This window comes from Lytechinus variegatus, chromosome 10 (genome assembly GCF_018143015.1).
Source record: "Lytechinus variegatus isolate NC3 chromosome 10, Lvar_3.0, whole genome shotgun sequence".
In the NCBI taxonomy this organism is placed as follows: domain Eukaryota; kingdom Metazoa; phylum Echinodermata; class Echinoidea; order Temnopleuroida; family Toxopneustidae; genus Lytechinus; species Lytechinus variegatus.
The window spans coordinates 1,927,051-1,942,769 of NC_054749.1; the positions used below are offsets into that span (position 1 = coordinate 1,927,051).

Below are 15,719 nucleotides of genomic sequence, written 5' to 3' on the forward strand. Positions count from 1 at the left end.
TTGTTATTGGCACTTTGACACTCATCTTAACTTTCTCATTCTTTCTTTTCATGTGCACCTCGGAATAGAATATTTCTAGGTAGATGGCGCTATATAAATACCTATTATTATTATTATTATGTGTGTGTGTCTAGTGTATGCATGTACATTTCACTGTTGATTTTGATATGAAACAATATCTATCAAGATAATGTAGATTGCAGTGATGAAAAACGTATTGAAACTAATTTCAATACGTTTTCCTTATCTAAAATGTGTCATGCATGTGCGTAATTGATGCAGTCAGGTATGTAATAATATATTAGTCCTAAGAATGGTATTAATGGTAACAAACTTGGGTTCAGATTGTGGTACATTTGCTGTAATGGTAACTACCATAGTAACAGGGCTCAGCAGCCAAAGGACATCACGGTATCAAGTTTAAGTGATGATTACTTAAGTATAAACTAACCATAGATTATGTCAGTATGAAGTGGGTCCCCAATGCTAATTTTCAATTCATAATCCCTCTCAATTTCCTTCCTGCAGTGAAGAGACAAGACAAGGTCTGGAGTCTGTGCGTGACGGGCACCGGGACACGGCAGTGCGCTTCCTCCAATCCAAGGTCCGATGCTGGCTAGCGAGGCGCCATTGGCCTTCGGACATCATTGATCCGTATGAAGAATGCACGGATGATCATGTAACACGGATCTCATTCAGGGAGCCCCTTTATGAAAGGTAACGTGTAGCTTTAAAAGGGAATACAATTTTAAATGCCATAGGATACATTTTGGGAAATGCAAGGATTCAGAAATTTGATTGATTCAGAAACCCATGTTCTAAATCTTAATTTGCTCAAAACTTTCCACAAACCCCCCCCTCCCCTTATTGCTTAGTTTTCCTTTGATAACTTTGCTATTTCAATCATTATGTCTAATTTGCCATTTATGCAAACAAATTACAGTGCTCAGTTGTTAATAAATTATATATATATATATATATATATATATATATAGGCAAGACTATACATCTGCATGTTGCAAATGTACATTTTGGGTTCAAATTTTGTACCAGGTTGTGATAATTGTGTTGGATTTTTTCAATAAATGGTCACTTGAATTTGAAAATATGTATATATGACTTTGAAATTTCTTCTATCGAGCGAAATATGGAATTTAAGGCCCGCTTTCATAAAACATTACTTAGATCATGATCAAATGATATAATTTACTTCAATAACTCCATACATCTACTTGATTTGCTAGTTCAGCCCTCTGGACTGCCATACCCGAAAAGAACTCCCAAGGATTTAAAAAGCGCGAGCGCGCCCTTTCCCGTTCAGGCTTACTACCCATGATCACCGCGCAATTAGCGTCCATCTTCCTCTTTTGCTTTCGGCAAGCCACCTGTCAAGACGTGCTCAGATAAGTCTCCTAAGAGCTCAAATCTTTTTGAGCTTTGGTATATTATTTTTGCTTATCTGTTGTGCATTCTCCCTTTTTAATTCAATCTTTCCGTTTGTGGGTAAGATTGTGTTCAGAATTTACGCCTGGCGCGACTTTTTAGCGTGTTTTTGGTGACACTTAAATTGTTTTCCTAACGTTGAGTTCTAGTCGCGCCGCATCGCTAGCGCGTTCGCGAGGCACCGGGCTTGGCCTGCCTACGTGGCAGCAAGCCTTCTCCACCTGTCATGGTTATTGTTCTTCACGTTCAAAGTGTGGTGGCTTTTGGTGCCGTTTTTTAATTAAATTCTAGACAGCCTTTACACTTTGTTGTCGAGAGTGTTATTGTTATTTCTTTTTGCAGGTTGGGATCTCCAACTCTGTGCCTTCCTTGCTTTCTGGAATTGATTTATTAAGATTTTCGATTGATTATTGATTGATTAATTCTTCAATTCTCTTTCCTTTCTGTTCTGAATAAATTTCTTGATTGATATTTTATTCACAGGTGGATCTTAAAGCTCAATTCCTTTTCCTTCTGTTCTGAATAAATTTCTTGATTGATATTTTATTCACAGGCGGATCTTAAAGCTCAATTCCTTTTCCTTCTGTTCTGAATAAATTTCTTGATTGATATTTTATTCACAGGCGGATCTTAAAGCTCAATTCCTTTTCCTTTCTGTTCTGAATAAAATTCTTGATTGATATTTTATTCACAGGCGGATCTTAAAGCTCAATTCCTTTTCCTTTCTGTTCTGAATAAAATTCTTGATTAATATTTTATTCACAGACGCTTCGGGGATTGTTTAATTCGGCTTACGCAATTATACCTTGATTGATTGGTTATCCAATCCCCCCCAAAAAAAAAAAAAAAAAAAATTTTTTGTTCTTTACAGGTGGGGTCTCCTTCCTGTTAGAAATTTTTTTGACCTTTCCCGGAATTGTTTTCTTCGTTCAATTCCCTCTTCCCTCCTAGTCTTATATATCTTTTACTTCGACAGGCGGGCTCTACGATTTCTTTTTGAGGATTTACTGTGTCGTTCTTCCTCTTGGAATCGTTACTAGAGACGTTCCTCCTTCCTCCTGTTCTGAATTTCTTTACCTTTCCACAGGAGGTTACATTTTTCCTCTTGGAAATTATCGTAAAATTTCTCTTATATGGAATTGTTTGTCTCTCAATCCCCTTTCTTCCTGCTCTGAATCTGACCCCGTCAGATTCGGGTGAAGTTTCGTTGTTGGCGGCCGCCCTGCCAGGGGCGGCAAATCGTAAGAGATCACCCGTGCCTCTTGTGCCTTCTTCTGCTCCGGCCACGCCGGCGGAGCCCGCAAAATAATAAGAAGAAGAAGAGGTCGAAGGAGAGGTCGGCCAGCCCTGTTGCCATGGGCGTTCCTCCTTCAGACCCTTGTATCGGTGGCCAGATGTTACAGTCATACATGTTATGCTGCTATATTCTGCTACCGCGAGAGGCGTCACACATCAGGCTGTGACCACAATCTGACCCCGTCAGATTCGGGTGAAGTTTCGTTGTCGGCGGCCGCCCTGCCAGGGGCGGCAAATCGTAAGAAATCACCCGTGCCTCTCATGCCTTCTTCTGCCCCGGCCACGCCGGCGGAGCCCGCAGAAAGAGAAGAAGAAGAGGTCGAAGGAGAGGTTGGCCAGCCCTGCTGCCATGGGCGTTCCTCCTTCAGACCCTTGTGTCGGTGGTCAGATGTTACAGCTATTCATGCTGCTACATTCTGCTACCGCGAGAGGCGTCACACATCAGACTGTGACCACAATCTGACCCCGTCAGATTCGGGTGAAGTTTCGTTGTTGACGGCCGCCCTGCCAGGGGCGGCAAATCGTAAGAAATCACCCGTGCCTCTTGTGCCTTCTTCTGCCCCGGCCACGCCGGCGGAGGCCGCGAAGAAGAAGAGGTCGAAGGTGAGGTCGGCCAGCCCTGTTGCCATGGGCGTCCCTCCTTCAGACCCTTGTGTCGGTGGTCAGATGTCACAGCTATTCATGCTGCTACATTCTGCTTTCGAGTAGTGCGGGTTCACCCCACCCTCGACGTCTACTCACCCCGCTGATGCCCCTGAGCATCAAGCGAGACAAGTGGGCAATAACCACCAGACACCCGGGAAATCCTCGAGCGATTCTGTTAAATCGCCAGCCAGTGCACCGACTAACCGGGTGCCTCAAGATCGCGTGTGCTTTCCAGCATTTTCGTCGATCTCAGAGCACGTGTCCCAGCCGACTCCCTTGTCTTCATGAGAGCCGGCCGAGAGGCCGTACGGCTCCCGCGGCTCTCGGAGCTCCTCCAGGGGAGGAAACTTGTCATGGGGACAACCTCCCGGTTCAGTCCATGGAGCGAGACTCCCTTTACGAGGAGTCTCTCGAAGGCGGCCAGTGCGAGGACAACCCCTATCCCGCGGCCGACCCTTCAGTAAGTGCTCAGGCGCTGCTTGACAAGTTTCTACCTCACATCTACCCTCCGAGCGGGGGTATTGATGAAGCAGGGGAGTCCTTATTTTTTCGCCCCGCCTCTTCAGGCGCTCCGAGCTCAATCGGCCGAATTGGGGGTCTCGGAGAGTGACGGGGTCGCCCTAGACGAGGCGGCTCCTACGACGAGGAAGCCGCCAGCTCCGAGGGTGCAAACCCACCCCCGCTCTGCTGCTGCCCGGAAGCGCCAGGCTCCGGCACCGCCGTCTCGAAACTTCCAAGCCTCTCGAGGCTAGCGAGAAGGCAGAGGCAGGGGAAGGGGGGGGCGAGTATTATGCAGGTACTCCCGAATTCGCCCTCTACGTCAAGCTCACATACGGCGACGATTCCTTCAGCGGTAACTCTCTCCATTCTTCCCCCTAAGCGGGCCCGTAGATTGGAGGTATGAATCTCTTACATACCGCATGCCACACTTCTCTCGTGAGAATGTTTGGCTGCTTTGAGAGGGCAACCTATCACGTCCGCGGACCGTCCGCCCAGGCGACGGGACCGTCGTTTTCTGGCCTGAACCTCACTTTCTATTCGAAAGTAAGGGTGCCCTGTCTTACTTAGCTCCTACCCTTGCAAGGCCAGAGTCAGGGCTAGTACAGACACCCGTTCTCCAGCGATCGCCGCTGAAGAGAGGGCGACTCTGATATGAGCACCATCACTGCTCAGCGGTATGTCTCACTATCTCATAGCTCTCCGTGCTTATGAGTATGTATATCGGATCTGAATGTCACGACGATTAAAAAGTCTCCTGTGCTTAATAATCGCTATGCCTTCACCACCCGGTGCATTATGGTTATGTTAACCTATTTGTCTCGTATTCGGGCGGCTCGTACGAGCCCTGCCCGAGCTGCCATCAACGGTCGTCCCCCCGGACACCGCCGGCAGCACCCGCACCGAATAAGTGGAAGGAATCAGCTTTTCATATGCTAGATATCCCTCCTGTTGACATTCACAGCTGTTCCCCGAGTCTTTCCCGGTTGGGTAAACATCATCTCGGAGGAAAGTAACCGCCGTACATCTCATGAGATTGTTGGCTATGTACGTGCGTTCAAGCTTGTTTAAAGCCCCAGGATTCTCTGTCGGCATTCTATGCCTACTTTCTGGGCACACCCACCGTACCGGGCCGGCGAGTTCACACCAAACGGTACACCGCCAGACCATCGGTCGAGCTCTAACTGTCTATCTTATAGACTGCCCTCTATGTGGGTCAAACTTGCGGGCGTCTCCGCCGTTCCCTCCTTGTGCGGAGTGGTCTACGGTGGATGTCTTTACCGTACCCGCTTGTCGAATCGTCTTCTTACTTAGAAATTTTTTTCACTCGGCACACTCGAGTCGCCTCGCATGCTGCTTTCATCCTCCTCCCATGCAATGCATGTGGCCAGGGTCACCGCGCGACCGAGGATGATGTAACCGTGGATGGATGTATGCTTATGCCTTACCAACCACGATCACTACGACCCGCCTTCTCTCGGGCCGACTGTGGATGAGTCTCTCCATGTAAGTGATTTACTTCACTGGAGTTCTTCTTTTAGAAACTTAGATTCTCATCCCCCGCTGCTTAGGGCGTCATTTTTGCCGCCCCCCGCAGCTTTTTGGAGCTCCTTATCTTACCGATATCGGACTGTTCCACGCTGCCGCAACCGGCGCCGGCGGTGCTTGCTTTTACGATCACCTGAGAAACAGGTCTTGTGACTGTTTTCATAAACAACTGGTTCTCACCGCAGACTGATGGAAATTTTGTGATTACTTCCTCAAGTCTCCTTCGCTTGTTTCTTCAAGCGAGGACTTCGACACTCTTAGCCAGTTTCCGTCCCTAACTTGATAGGACAGGGCCGTTGCTACCTCATTCGATTCCGTTGGGAATGTAACGGTTGAGGTATCATATCTGGCGATGTCTGTTCGTTTAGAGCATCTCTTGATGGTCGTTTACACGTAATATCGTGGCAGATTTTTTTTCGCCAGCTCCCTCTGGCGTACGCTTGCTGCTGCTAGGGATTCCCCCGCCCAGCGGACAGCCATCGCAGCCTAGCCTCACAGGCCCTCTCGGCGATGGTGGCTTTAGCCAAGCCACCTCTTCCACCGCGGGCACTGCACCCTCAGATGGGTGCTTCAACCAGTATGGGAGAAAGGGGATCCTGAGTTCTCTCTCGATCACTCGGTCTAACACGCTTTTGTCGTGATGTGTACCGCGCTGTTTCCCTGACACGCCCGGTTGAGCTGTTTTGACCAGACTGCTCTATTCTACATAGGCAACAGGTCCGCGGCATTCCTTATTAACAGGATGGCACTCAGTCGCTTTCTCGACCCTTGACTGCCTTACGAGTGGTTTTCTTCTTAAATCCCTACTCTCCGTCATTCCTGGTCCCCTTCGGACCGCTAGTAAATTTTTGCCACAGCTCTCTATCAGAATTCTGCAGATTTTCTGCCCTCACGCATTTGAGACAGATATCGAATTCTGGGCGCTTTCTCCCACGCGGAGGCTTCTGAGATATCTCGCCTTCTCAGATTGTTCGATTGATCACTTACTGAGCCTTAAAAGCTTCAGTTTTCCGATCACGATTCTTGTTGAAATTTTCAACAAATTCTGATTCTTACGCTCTAGTCAGCAGGTGATGTTGTTCTCCTGACACTAGGCCGAGGGCCCATGATACTTAGTATTCCTGAGTATACAGGGCATTCCTCTCGAGGACATTTTGAGGGCCGCCTTTTGACGCTCAACTAACTCCTTCACTCCTTTCTACTTGAAGGACATTCTGTCCAGCGAGGCGAGATTTGCTACTTCGGCGCTTTAAGCAGCTGCGGCTTTTTCCCCCTCTCCCTAAATTTCGTTGTTTTTGTTTTTTAAATTTTCTTAGGCTTACAATTGAAAACATGCCTCCCTACGGTTTGAGTCCGTGTTGGTCTAGCAAATCAAGTAGATGTATGGAGTTATTGAAGTAAATTATGAAAATACTTACCTGATTTTCTTATTTACGAGATAACTCATACATCTACTTGATACCCTCCCACCGACCCTCCGCCTTGCGTAGCAACATGTTTCAACGTATGGGCTTGCGAAAGTTGAGGAAGATGGACGCTAATTGCGCGGTGATCATGGGTAGTAAGCCTGAACGGGAGAGGGCGCGCTCGCGCTTTTTAAATCCTTGGGAGTTCTTTTCGGGTATGGCAGTCCAGAGGGCTGAACTAGCAAATCAAGTAGATGTATGAGTTATCTCGTAAATAAGAAAATCAGGTAAGTATTTTCATAATTGGCCACAGCTCCAAGTTGGGTGATAACAAGAGCCTAATGATTTATTGCCTATGTTCATTTATGATTTTTTTTGTCTTTTCAGGATCAACTACTCAGTGAGTGACAGCAGCAGTGTGGTATCAGATGACACCAGTAGTAGTAGTATTGAGTGCAAGAAAGCCAGATTACAGAACAGGGTTTATCATACTGCAAAAGAGGTACAAGATACTTGCTTTTTATTTTTATGCCTTGTCCGTCATAGTTGATTGCCAGAAGCATTAGGGGGGGGATTCCATCTATCGATCCCACTTCAGTTGGAAATTAGAATCTAAGAGATATCATGACAGACACAGAGAGATAAGGATGGCAATAATATGAGATATAGAGAGAGAAAGAAAAGTTGAAGAGAAAGAAAATTAAAAAAGTTCATACAGTATCTTTCACTTTGAATCCCTCTTTCATAGGGTCTTTTCTTTTCATATTTTCAGCTTCAGAATGTACACACAATGAGGATTGTAGAAAAGCAAATGTAAAAATGCTGAGCATGTTGTAAAAAATGCTGGGTGTGATGAAAAGCATCATATTGATTATACTGAATATCTTTTTTTTAATGATTTGCAGAATGTCCAAAAATTAATAATAATATAGGATTTGTATAGCGCACGTATCCACTTTGCTAGGTGCTCCTATTTTACCCCGGCTAAGCTAGTCTTCCGATTCTGGTGCGCACAGCTTTTTGAGGAATTACTTCCTGCCGGTACCTCGCCTGGGTCGAGTGCAGCACAGTGTGGATAAATTTCTTGCTGAAGGAAAACGCGCCACGGCTAGGATTTGAACCCATGACCCTCTGTTTGAAAGGCAAGAGTCAGAACCACAGCACGCCCACAAATAATATAGAAATAATTATCTGAAAATGTATTTTTTTTTGTCCATAACAGGATGTGCCTCCTCCATTACCTAGTAACCATCCGTCATCAGTGAAGATTGATGTTACCAAAGGGTTTCCGCAAACACGCATCATGAGATGCAACTATTCACCAGGTAAATATGATTGTATTATTCCCAAGGGTTAGATTAATCTTAGCTAGCTCGGGATATTGCGCATTGATTTGATTTGTTATTTTCTTCTGCAGTCATATCATGTATATAATAAATTTTCCATAACATAACAGACAGAATATTTTGATTAATGTTTTTGGCATTATTCCCAAGGGATACATTAATCTTAGCTAGCAAGGATATTACACATTGATTTCATTTCATTTATTATTTTATTCTGCAGTCATATCATTTCTAGTACATGTATACTACATTTTCCATAACATAATGCACAGAATATTTTGATCAATGTTTTTGGCAAGACTCATAGATAAAGTGTACCAAAAATATCATTCCAAACAAAATGATCTACCAAATTATTGTAACATTCACAATTATCAGGAGCAGGACTTTTAGCATTAGCAGATTGCTTGGAAATTGACAACACCAATTGTGATATGGCAATATGCAAAACTCCTTCAAATTCCCAGTTTGAAATTTGAAAATGACTGATTGAAAAAAAATGGTTCATGAAGTTCTGTCTTTGTTGGAAAGCTTGAAATGTATGTTTTGACAGATGAGCGTAAGTGTTCTAAATCACTTCAAAGTTACACAACCTACATTTCACTTAGAAACATTGTTTAAAGTGCTTCATAAATGTTGCATGTCATTATTATGATAATTACATGTAGATGTAATGTTCGATGTAGATTAAGGATTTTCTTTGATATCTTCCCAGCATATCTCTTCCAGTTCATTTTCTTACTTCTCAGGGCTAAATTCATTTTCCTATCATGTTGTGAACTTTCCACAGATATATCATGTGTGGAGCCATTGCTGAGAGTGGGTGAGCCCATTCTAATTGTAGGGGTGAACGGCACCAAGGACATTCTGATAGTCGAGCACAATAATTGCACGCTACAGGTCCCTCTCAAACTCACTATGTCACAGGTAAGATAACCAGAAATCAGTTCAGGGCCCTATCTTACAAAGAGTTACGATTGATCCAATCAATTATAACTATGGAAATCCATCAGGGTCATAATTTTTTCAACAGGAAATTTTCAAAATGTCCTTTATAAACAAAAGGGAACACACCAAACTCTCAAGAAAATGATGAATTTATGAATATGCATCATATCTAGAAAACATTTTGAACTGACAAGCATTTTAGATGTGGGCTTTGCTGGCTTTCCGTAGTTAATCGGGCCTCGTCTTATAAAGAATTGCGGTTGATCCGATAGATCGTAACTATGTAAATGGCCAGCAATGTCAACATCTTTTATGCATGTTTGTTTAAAATATTTCTATGATGTATATTCATGCATTCATTGTTTTCTTGAAAATTCACTGCGCTTCTCTGCTTGCAAAGGGCATTGTGCACATTTCTTACAGGAAAAATTATAACACTATGGATTTCCATAATGTATGACTACTAGTTAATAGTAAAAGGGTACAAGTTAATAGTATGAATATTGATTGGCGCATATTTCTAAAACGGAATGCTTGATAACTATTCATTTGAATTTTAAATTATGAAAATCTGTATTGACTTGGCTGAATAAAATTATCTCTATAAGTATAAGACCTAAGCCAGGGAAATATAAATAAAGAAAATTGAGTTGAAAAAACCCTGATGATAATATTTTCATGACAAATGTTTATTTCATAATCTAATATAAATATCACTAGCCAGATATGTATCTTGTTTTGCACATGAATCAATAAGATTGATGATTTTCTTTTCCCCTTTTCCTTTTTATTGTAGACTGGTGATCGTATCCTGGGAACAAGACTATGAGATATTAAACAAGAAAGATCTCCAACGCACTTGGAGGGATTAAAGTATAACGTGGATAGTTCTAAGAATGATCTACATGTGTGATTATACTGTGCAACCAGACACATCTGCAAAACTTCCTAGTACTGTTTCAGTGGCCCAACCAAATATGGAGTAGAGTGTGTGTCAAGCGCTTTGTAACCAATAGGAAAAGGTGCTATATCATATGGCCATTGGATTGGATTGGATTGTATCGAGATATCCAGAATGCACAATGAAATGAATGCAAATGGACCTTGCAGTAGATAAGGTCTGTTGAAAACAAGCTAGGGGCCTGTTGCAGAAAGAGTTGCAATTAAACGGAAGTCAAAATATCAAGCGCAAGTCCCGAATACGCGCTGTTGATTGGTTGAAAATCAAGTTGCGCATGATTTTTAGAGTTGCGTTTGATTGCAACTCTTTCTGCAACAGGCCCTAGGTCCTTTACCAACAGTCAGAGCCACAGCTGTGCGCAAGAATCCTGCAGCTGTTAATGACCAATCCTCCAATTTGGTAACAAATCAATACACATGGGCTGCACTAATCTTATATAGTGCTGTATATCAATGTGTAATATTATTTAGCAATCTATCATGGGCATAAAGATATGCCACACTGTTCAATCGGTGGATTCACAATATGGTGCGCCATCTATCGGTTGCAGCGAAGAGGCCAATTGTCTAACTTTGTGGTCGACATCGCGCGAAGACGCAGGCAGCGCACAGTGCTAGTGTACTGTAATGTGACCGTGATGCTTCGAAAATGAAAACCATATGGCAGGAATTCACCAAAAACGGTCTAAATTTCGGACAGAAATATGCGGGCAAATTTCTATGTCAACTCCTGCACCCTAGTAAACAGCAAAGATATTTGGTTGAGCCGCGTCGACAAGCACTAAATAATCACATGCTCATATGCACTATAGTACTTTGCGCGTGCAACAAATGCCAACTTTTTCCCATGAGGCATTGCGTGGCCTGTCCTCAGCTGCATCCGGTAGATGTGAATCCACCAAATTAGTAGGGGATAAGACACAATAACTCATCCCCCAAGAAGCGTGCTTTATATAAGGGGTGGACGGATATATATTGAATAATTTCCAATGTATTTTGACTCAGTAACATTTCTTTTGTTATTCAATTATATTTATCATTATTTCCTATTCATTACAACTGCATAGCCATACACATAGTACTATGTTTAATTTTGATATTACTTACAAAATGTAGACAAAGTCCACATGATGCGGAATGCTTGTATGTATATTTGTTATTTTATTCGAAAAGCATTGCCTTGCGATTGTGACGTTCTATCAATTAGTGAATACAAAAAGCAATGTCCCATTTTATCCTGTGTAAAATGGATTTTATTATATTGTTTTAATAGAAACCTAGGTTTATTTTGCGCTTCCTTGATTTGTTTTTATCTCATAATAGGCTTTTTATGAAAATGTTTATCTCATACCAATGGTGCTACTAAATTGTACAGGGATGGAGTTATTATGACATGTGATGTTTTTCGTATTGTGTTGAATTTTTGTAATATAGATATTATTTGACAGTGATTTGGTGACAAAGTCTAATAAAATAACTCAAAGCTGCACCCTTAACAACAAACAGTAGCAACTGTTTGGTCTTGTAACACAAACATTTTTAATCAGTGTACTTTTGAATTGCTCACATCTGATTGGTTAACAAGGGGTCTTATTCAAATTTTTTTCATGCACCAGTCATCCTAATCTGTCATTATTTCCGGTTGATTGCTTTGTTTTTATGTTACTGGGTTACTTTTAAGAACTTTAACCATTAACCTTATAATTGGAATATCGAACTTCTAAAGACAGCCTTGCTAGGGCTATGGTAGTTTAAAAATGTGCAAGGTGTTATGTACTACATCTTTACTTTAACGTTACAACTCATTTTGTTTATCTTCTAATTTTCCGAGTTATGATTTTTAGCACATATCACGTTATGGGCAATTATATTTGACAAGTTTGTTTTGAGCACGTCTCTGTTTTTAGCTTTTAGTTATTATTATCATTATAAAGCCTTGAATTTCTTGCCATTACATGCTTTGACAGGGGTTATGTGTAGCATATAATTTTTGACAGTAACCTTACCTTTCTTTTTTATATGCTTTTGATATGACGAACATGTTTAAATGAACAACTTGTTCTATGCTGTGTAATATGTCCTCTACATTAATTAGGTCTAAATTTATTTTATGAATCATTGTTATTGATGTAGATGTTTGGGATAGATTTGTTGATATTAATAACTCATTAGATTTGGTCCTTTTCATATTTTGCAAGATTTGTATCTCTAAGCTTGTGCAGCCAAAAAGATGGTGATGTCTGCTCTCTTTCATCTGGTGAGCATTTTGACAAGAGTTTGTCAGGGATTTTTCACTGACTAAGTTGCTCCCAGCCAATCAGATGCAAGGATTTTCAGTAGCCTGTAACATCTGTTCGTGAAAAGCCCCCCAGTGGTTCATCATGCGGGTGCGCCATGGTCTAGTGGTTCTGACTCTCGCCTTTCAAACAGGGGGTTGTGGGTTCGAATCATAACAATGGCATGTTTTCCTTCAGCAAGAAATTTATCCGCACTGTGCTGCACTCAACCCATGCGAGGTGAATGGGTACCCGGCAGGATTAATTCCTTGCATGCACTGAGCACCGTTGATGGTAGCTCGAGCTAAAGCCGGGGTAATAATAGCAGCGCTTTGTATCCTCAGGCAAAAAGCGCTTTATAAATATAGCTATTATTATTATCAGCAATTTCAGAGAGCTTTGCTTCTTTTTTTTTTTTATTCCTGTCTGATTTCTATGAAGTTCCCAATTCTGATATAATGAGGATGGTCTTTGAACCTGCCATTGATACAGTATCATATTATTAATTTTTGCAAATTTATCCAGAATCGCACTCACATGTCCATGATTTTGTTTTTAGGGGGTGGTAGCAGGTACACAAAAACATGCTCACCTCCCTTAGCGGGTATTACAGGATTACACCCCCCCTTGATGGGAGCGAAAAAAATCCCTTCCCGCAAAGTGAGATATATTATATTTTTCATTTCATCATCAAGGCAAGACGAGGTGTTTTTATGTAAAAAGGAAAATCCACAGTACTATATCTATCTTTTATCCTTAATATCTTTTTCTCTTTTTACCCATTTCGGTGGTTAAGATTTTAGAAATATTTTGCCAAATCCCACCTCCATGCATTTACCTGGAATCAAAATTTTACTGTTTCATGAACTGTTATTCAAATTTCTATTTTCTCATATTACACACAGCAGCAATTTGGAATTCTGTTTGAAGCTTCATTTATGGTAATTGATGCAACTTTATTCAAAATTATAGATGCCGTTTATTCATATTTGACTTTTGAATTAGACTGATAACTGATATTTAACATTACATAACATTGTGTTCTATGTAATAATGGCGTATGTACTCATTATTTAATACCCAGTTGCTTCACTGTTCATGAATCCATAAACTGTTCCCGCGTTCGTGCGTACGGTACTGGGGATTGGTATAAATAGACTACGTTATCAGATGATTTTCGTCACTTGATGAAGAGTTGCAGCGGCACTCGAAAGCTCGTGAACTTGTAAGCTAGTGAACATTTTTTGCGAGAGTGATCACGAATTTCCTAGAAAGCTAGTGAACACTTTTTGCGAGAGTGATCACGAACTTCCTTGTTGACCATAGTACATTGCAAGACAAACTAATACCTTCTAACGATGATTTCAGTTCGAATAATGAACCTATTTAGTATTAATCCATAAACTGGTTAAGCGTAACACCACATTACTGATATAATTTCCTAAATGAATTTATAGAGATGTTAGATGGTTCATATACTTCTTAGAACAAGAGGGCAGTATTGACTAAATATAATTTGATATTAGAGCGACATGTCTGTTATACATTTATATAAACGTTGATTGTATCAGGAATATTCTTATTTCTTTGGGTGTTTTATTGTGTTGTAACTCATTCTTGTAAGAGGCATTTTTGTATTATCATAAACTAAATTGATAAAACATGATCAAATGTACAAATTGTATAATTAAAGAACACATTTAATTGATTAAGTAGGTTGATTGTCTTCTCATAATGTTAAATACTGTATAAAAGATAAATGTATATCAATTCAACCCCCAAAATATTGAAATAATAAATGTTTAACATGGATGAAAACTTAAAGCTATTCAAAAAGTTTGTTATTGTGAGATTGGTGTTGGTGAAGGTATAGTGACAATGGATTATTATGGATTATAATAAAGGTGTTAATGATTGTAATGACGATTGTGGTTTTAACAGCGGTGCATGGTGATCAAGAATGGTTATTTTGTATGATGATAATGATGCTTGTTCTGCTATAGACATTGCTGGAGGAGGGGGTTGTGGGCAGGGGTGACCATACCCCCTTCCCCATGATTTTTCACATGGGGGGGGTGCTGAGAAGGAAAAAAAGCAGGAAGGAAAGGAAGGAAGAGGAAAGAGTATAGAGGTTGGGGCAGCGTAACTGTAGTGAACTCCTAAAATTTCATTTGTGAAAGCGTGAAAAAGTGACATGAATTATTAGGTTATCTTTAATACCCCCCCCCCCTATCAAAATAGCCTGGTGCTGCCCCTGGCTATTGGTGGTGGTGATGATGAGGATGACAATGATGATGGTGATGATGATGGTGATGATGGTGATGATGATGATCAATGGAGATGATGATGATCAATGGAGATGATGATGATGATGCTGGTGATGATGATGACGATGGTGATGATGATGATGGTGATTGTGATGATGGTGATGATGATGATGATGATGGTGATATCGATGATGATGATGACGACGATGATGATGATGATAATGATGAGGATGAAAATGATGTGATGATATTGATGGTGGTGGTGATGATGATGATGATGATGATGATGTGATGTGATGATGATGATCAGGATGAAGATGATGTGATGATGGTGGTGGTGATGATGATGTGATGGTGGTGATGATGGTAATGATGATGATGATGATAATGGTAATAATGATGCTGATGATAATGATTGTGATGCACAAGTATTTTCAAATTTTGATCATTAAAAATGACATTCTTGACCTTTCAATTAGTACATTGAATATCACGATTTACAATCGTTCCTTTCCAGGGTCACGATCGTCATGGGATGTCCCCACTAGTGTGCAAATGAATAGGGGCAATTCGGGGCTCAAAGTTCTTTCATACATTAGATTTTTGTTGTTGGTAGAATTCCGTAGAAACATTAAGTTTTGGCAAAATAATCTGGCAGGAATGTTTCTCCACTCATGGACTACCAGACTATATAGCAAAGTCTTGATGTGTAATGAAATATCAAAACATCAGTGAGTATTTGAATGTTAATACAATATATTTTTATACGTCATTTTGAAAAAAAATGCAGATACACCCGGTACGCCCATTTGTAATTTTAATTCAGCCGCAGATTCACATCGGCAAGGGTGCTTTGCCTCCCCCTCCTTCAAAAAAGAGAGAAACTTAAAAAAAGCCAATGAGCTGGATATATAAACGAGAAGGAATTCTCGGGAAGGGAGGAGAGGAAAGAAAGAAGTCAGGAAAAGAGAGAGAGAGAAAGAGAATTAAAAGAAAATCAGAGCAAGAGGGAGTGATAATGAAATAAAACAATATAGGCATAAATGAAGAATGGAATGCTAGGCCTAAATATATAAAGTAGGCCTA

The 15,719-nt window shown here is 41.1% G+C and overlaps 1 protein-coding gene across 1 annotated transcript in view; it reads left to right on the forward strand.

The window, feature by feature from the left end:
* LOC121422563 (unconventional myosin-X-like) overlaps positions 1–10,342 on the forward strand; it is a 123,161-nt gene extending 112,819 nt beyond the window's left edge. Inside the window, exons 20-24 of the mRNA XM_041617708.1 lie at positions 529–717; positions 7,224–7,338; positions 8,059–8,161; positions 8,973–9,109; positions 9,927–10,342. Of these exons, the coding sequence (XP_041473642.1) occupies positions 529–717; positions 7,224–7,338; positions 8,059–8,161; positions 8,973–9,109; positions 9,927–9,959 (577 nt within the window). The 3' untranslated portion in view covers positions 9,960–10,342. The remainder of the gene's footprint in view (positions 1–528; positions 718–7,223; positions 7,339–8,058; positions 8,162–8,972; positions 9,110–9,926) is intronic.
* Positions 10,343–15,719: the final 5,377 nt, after the last annotated feature.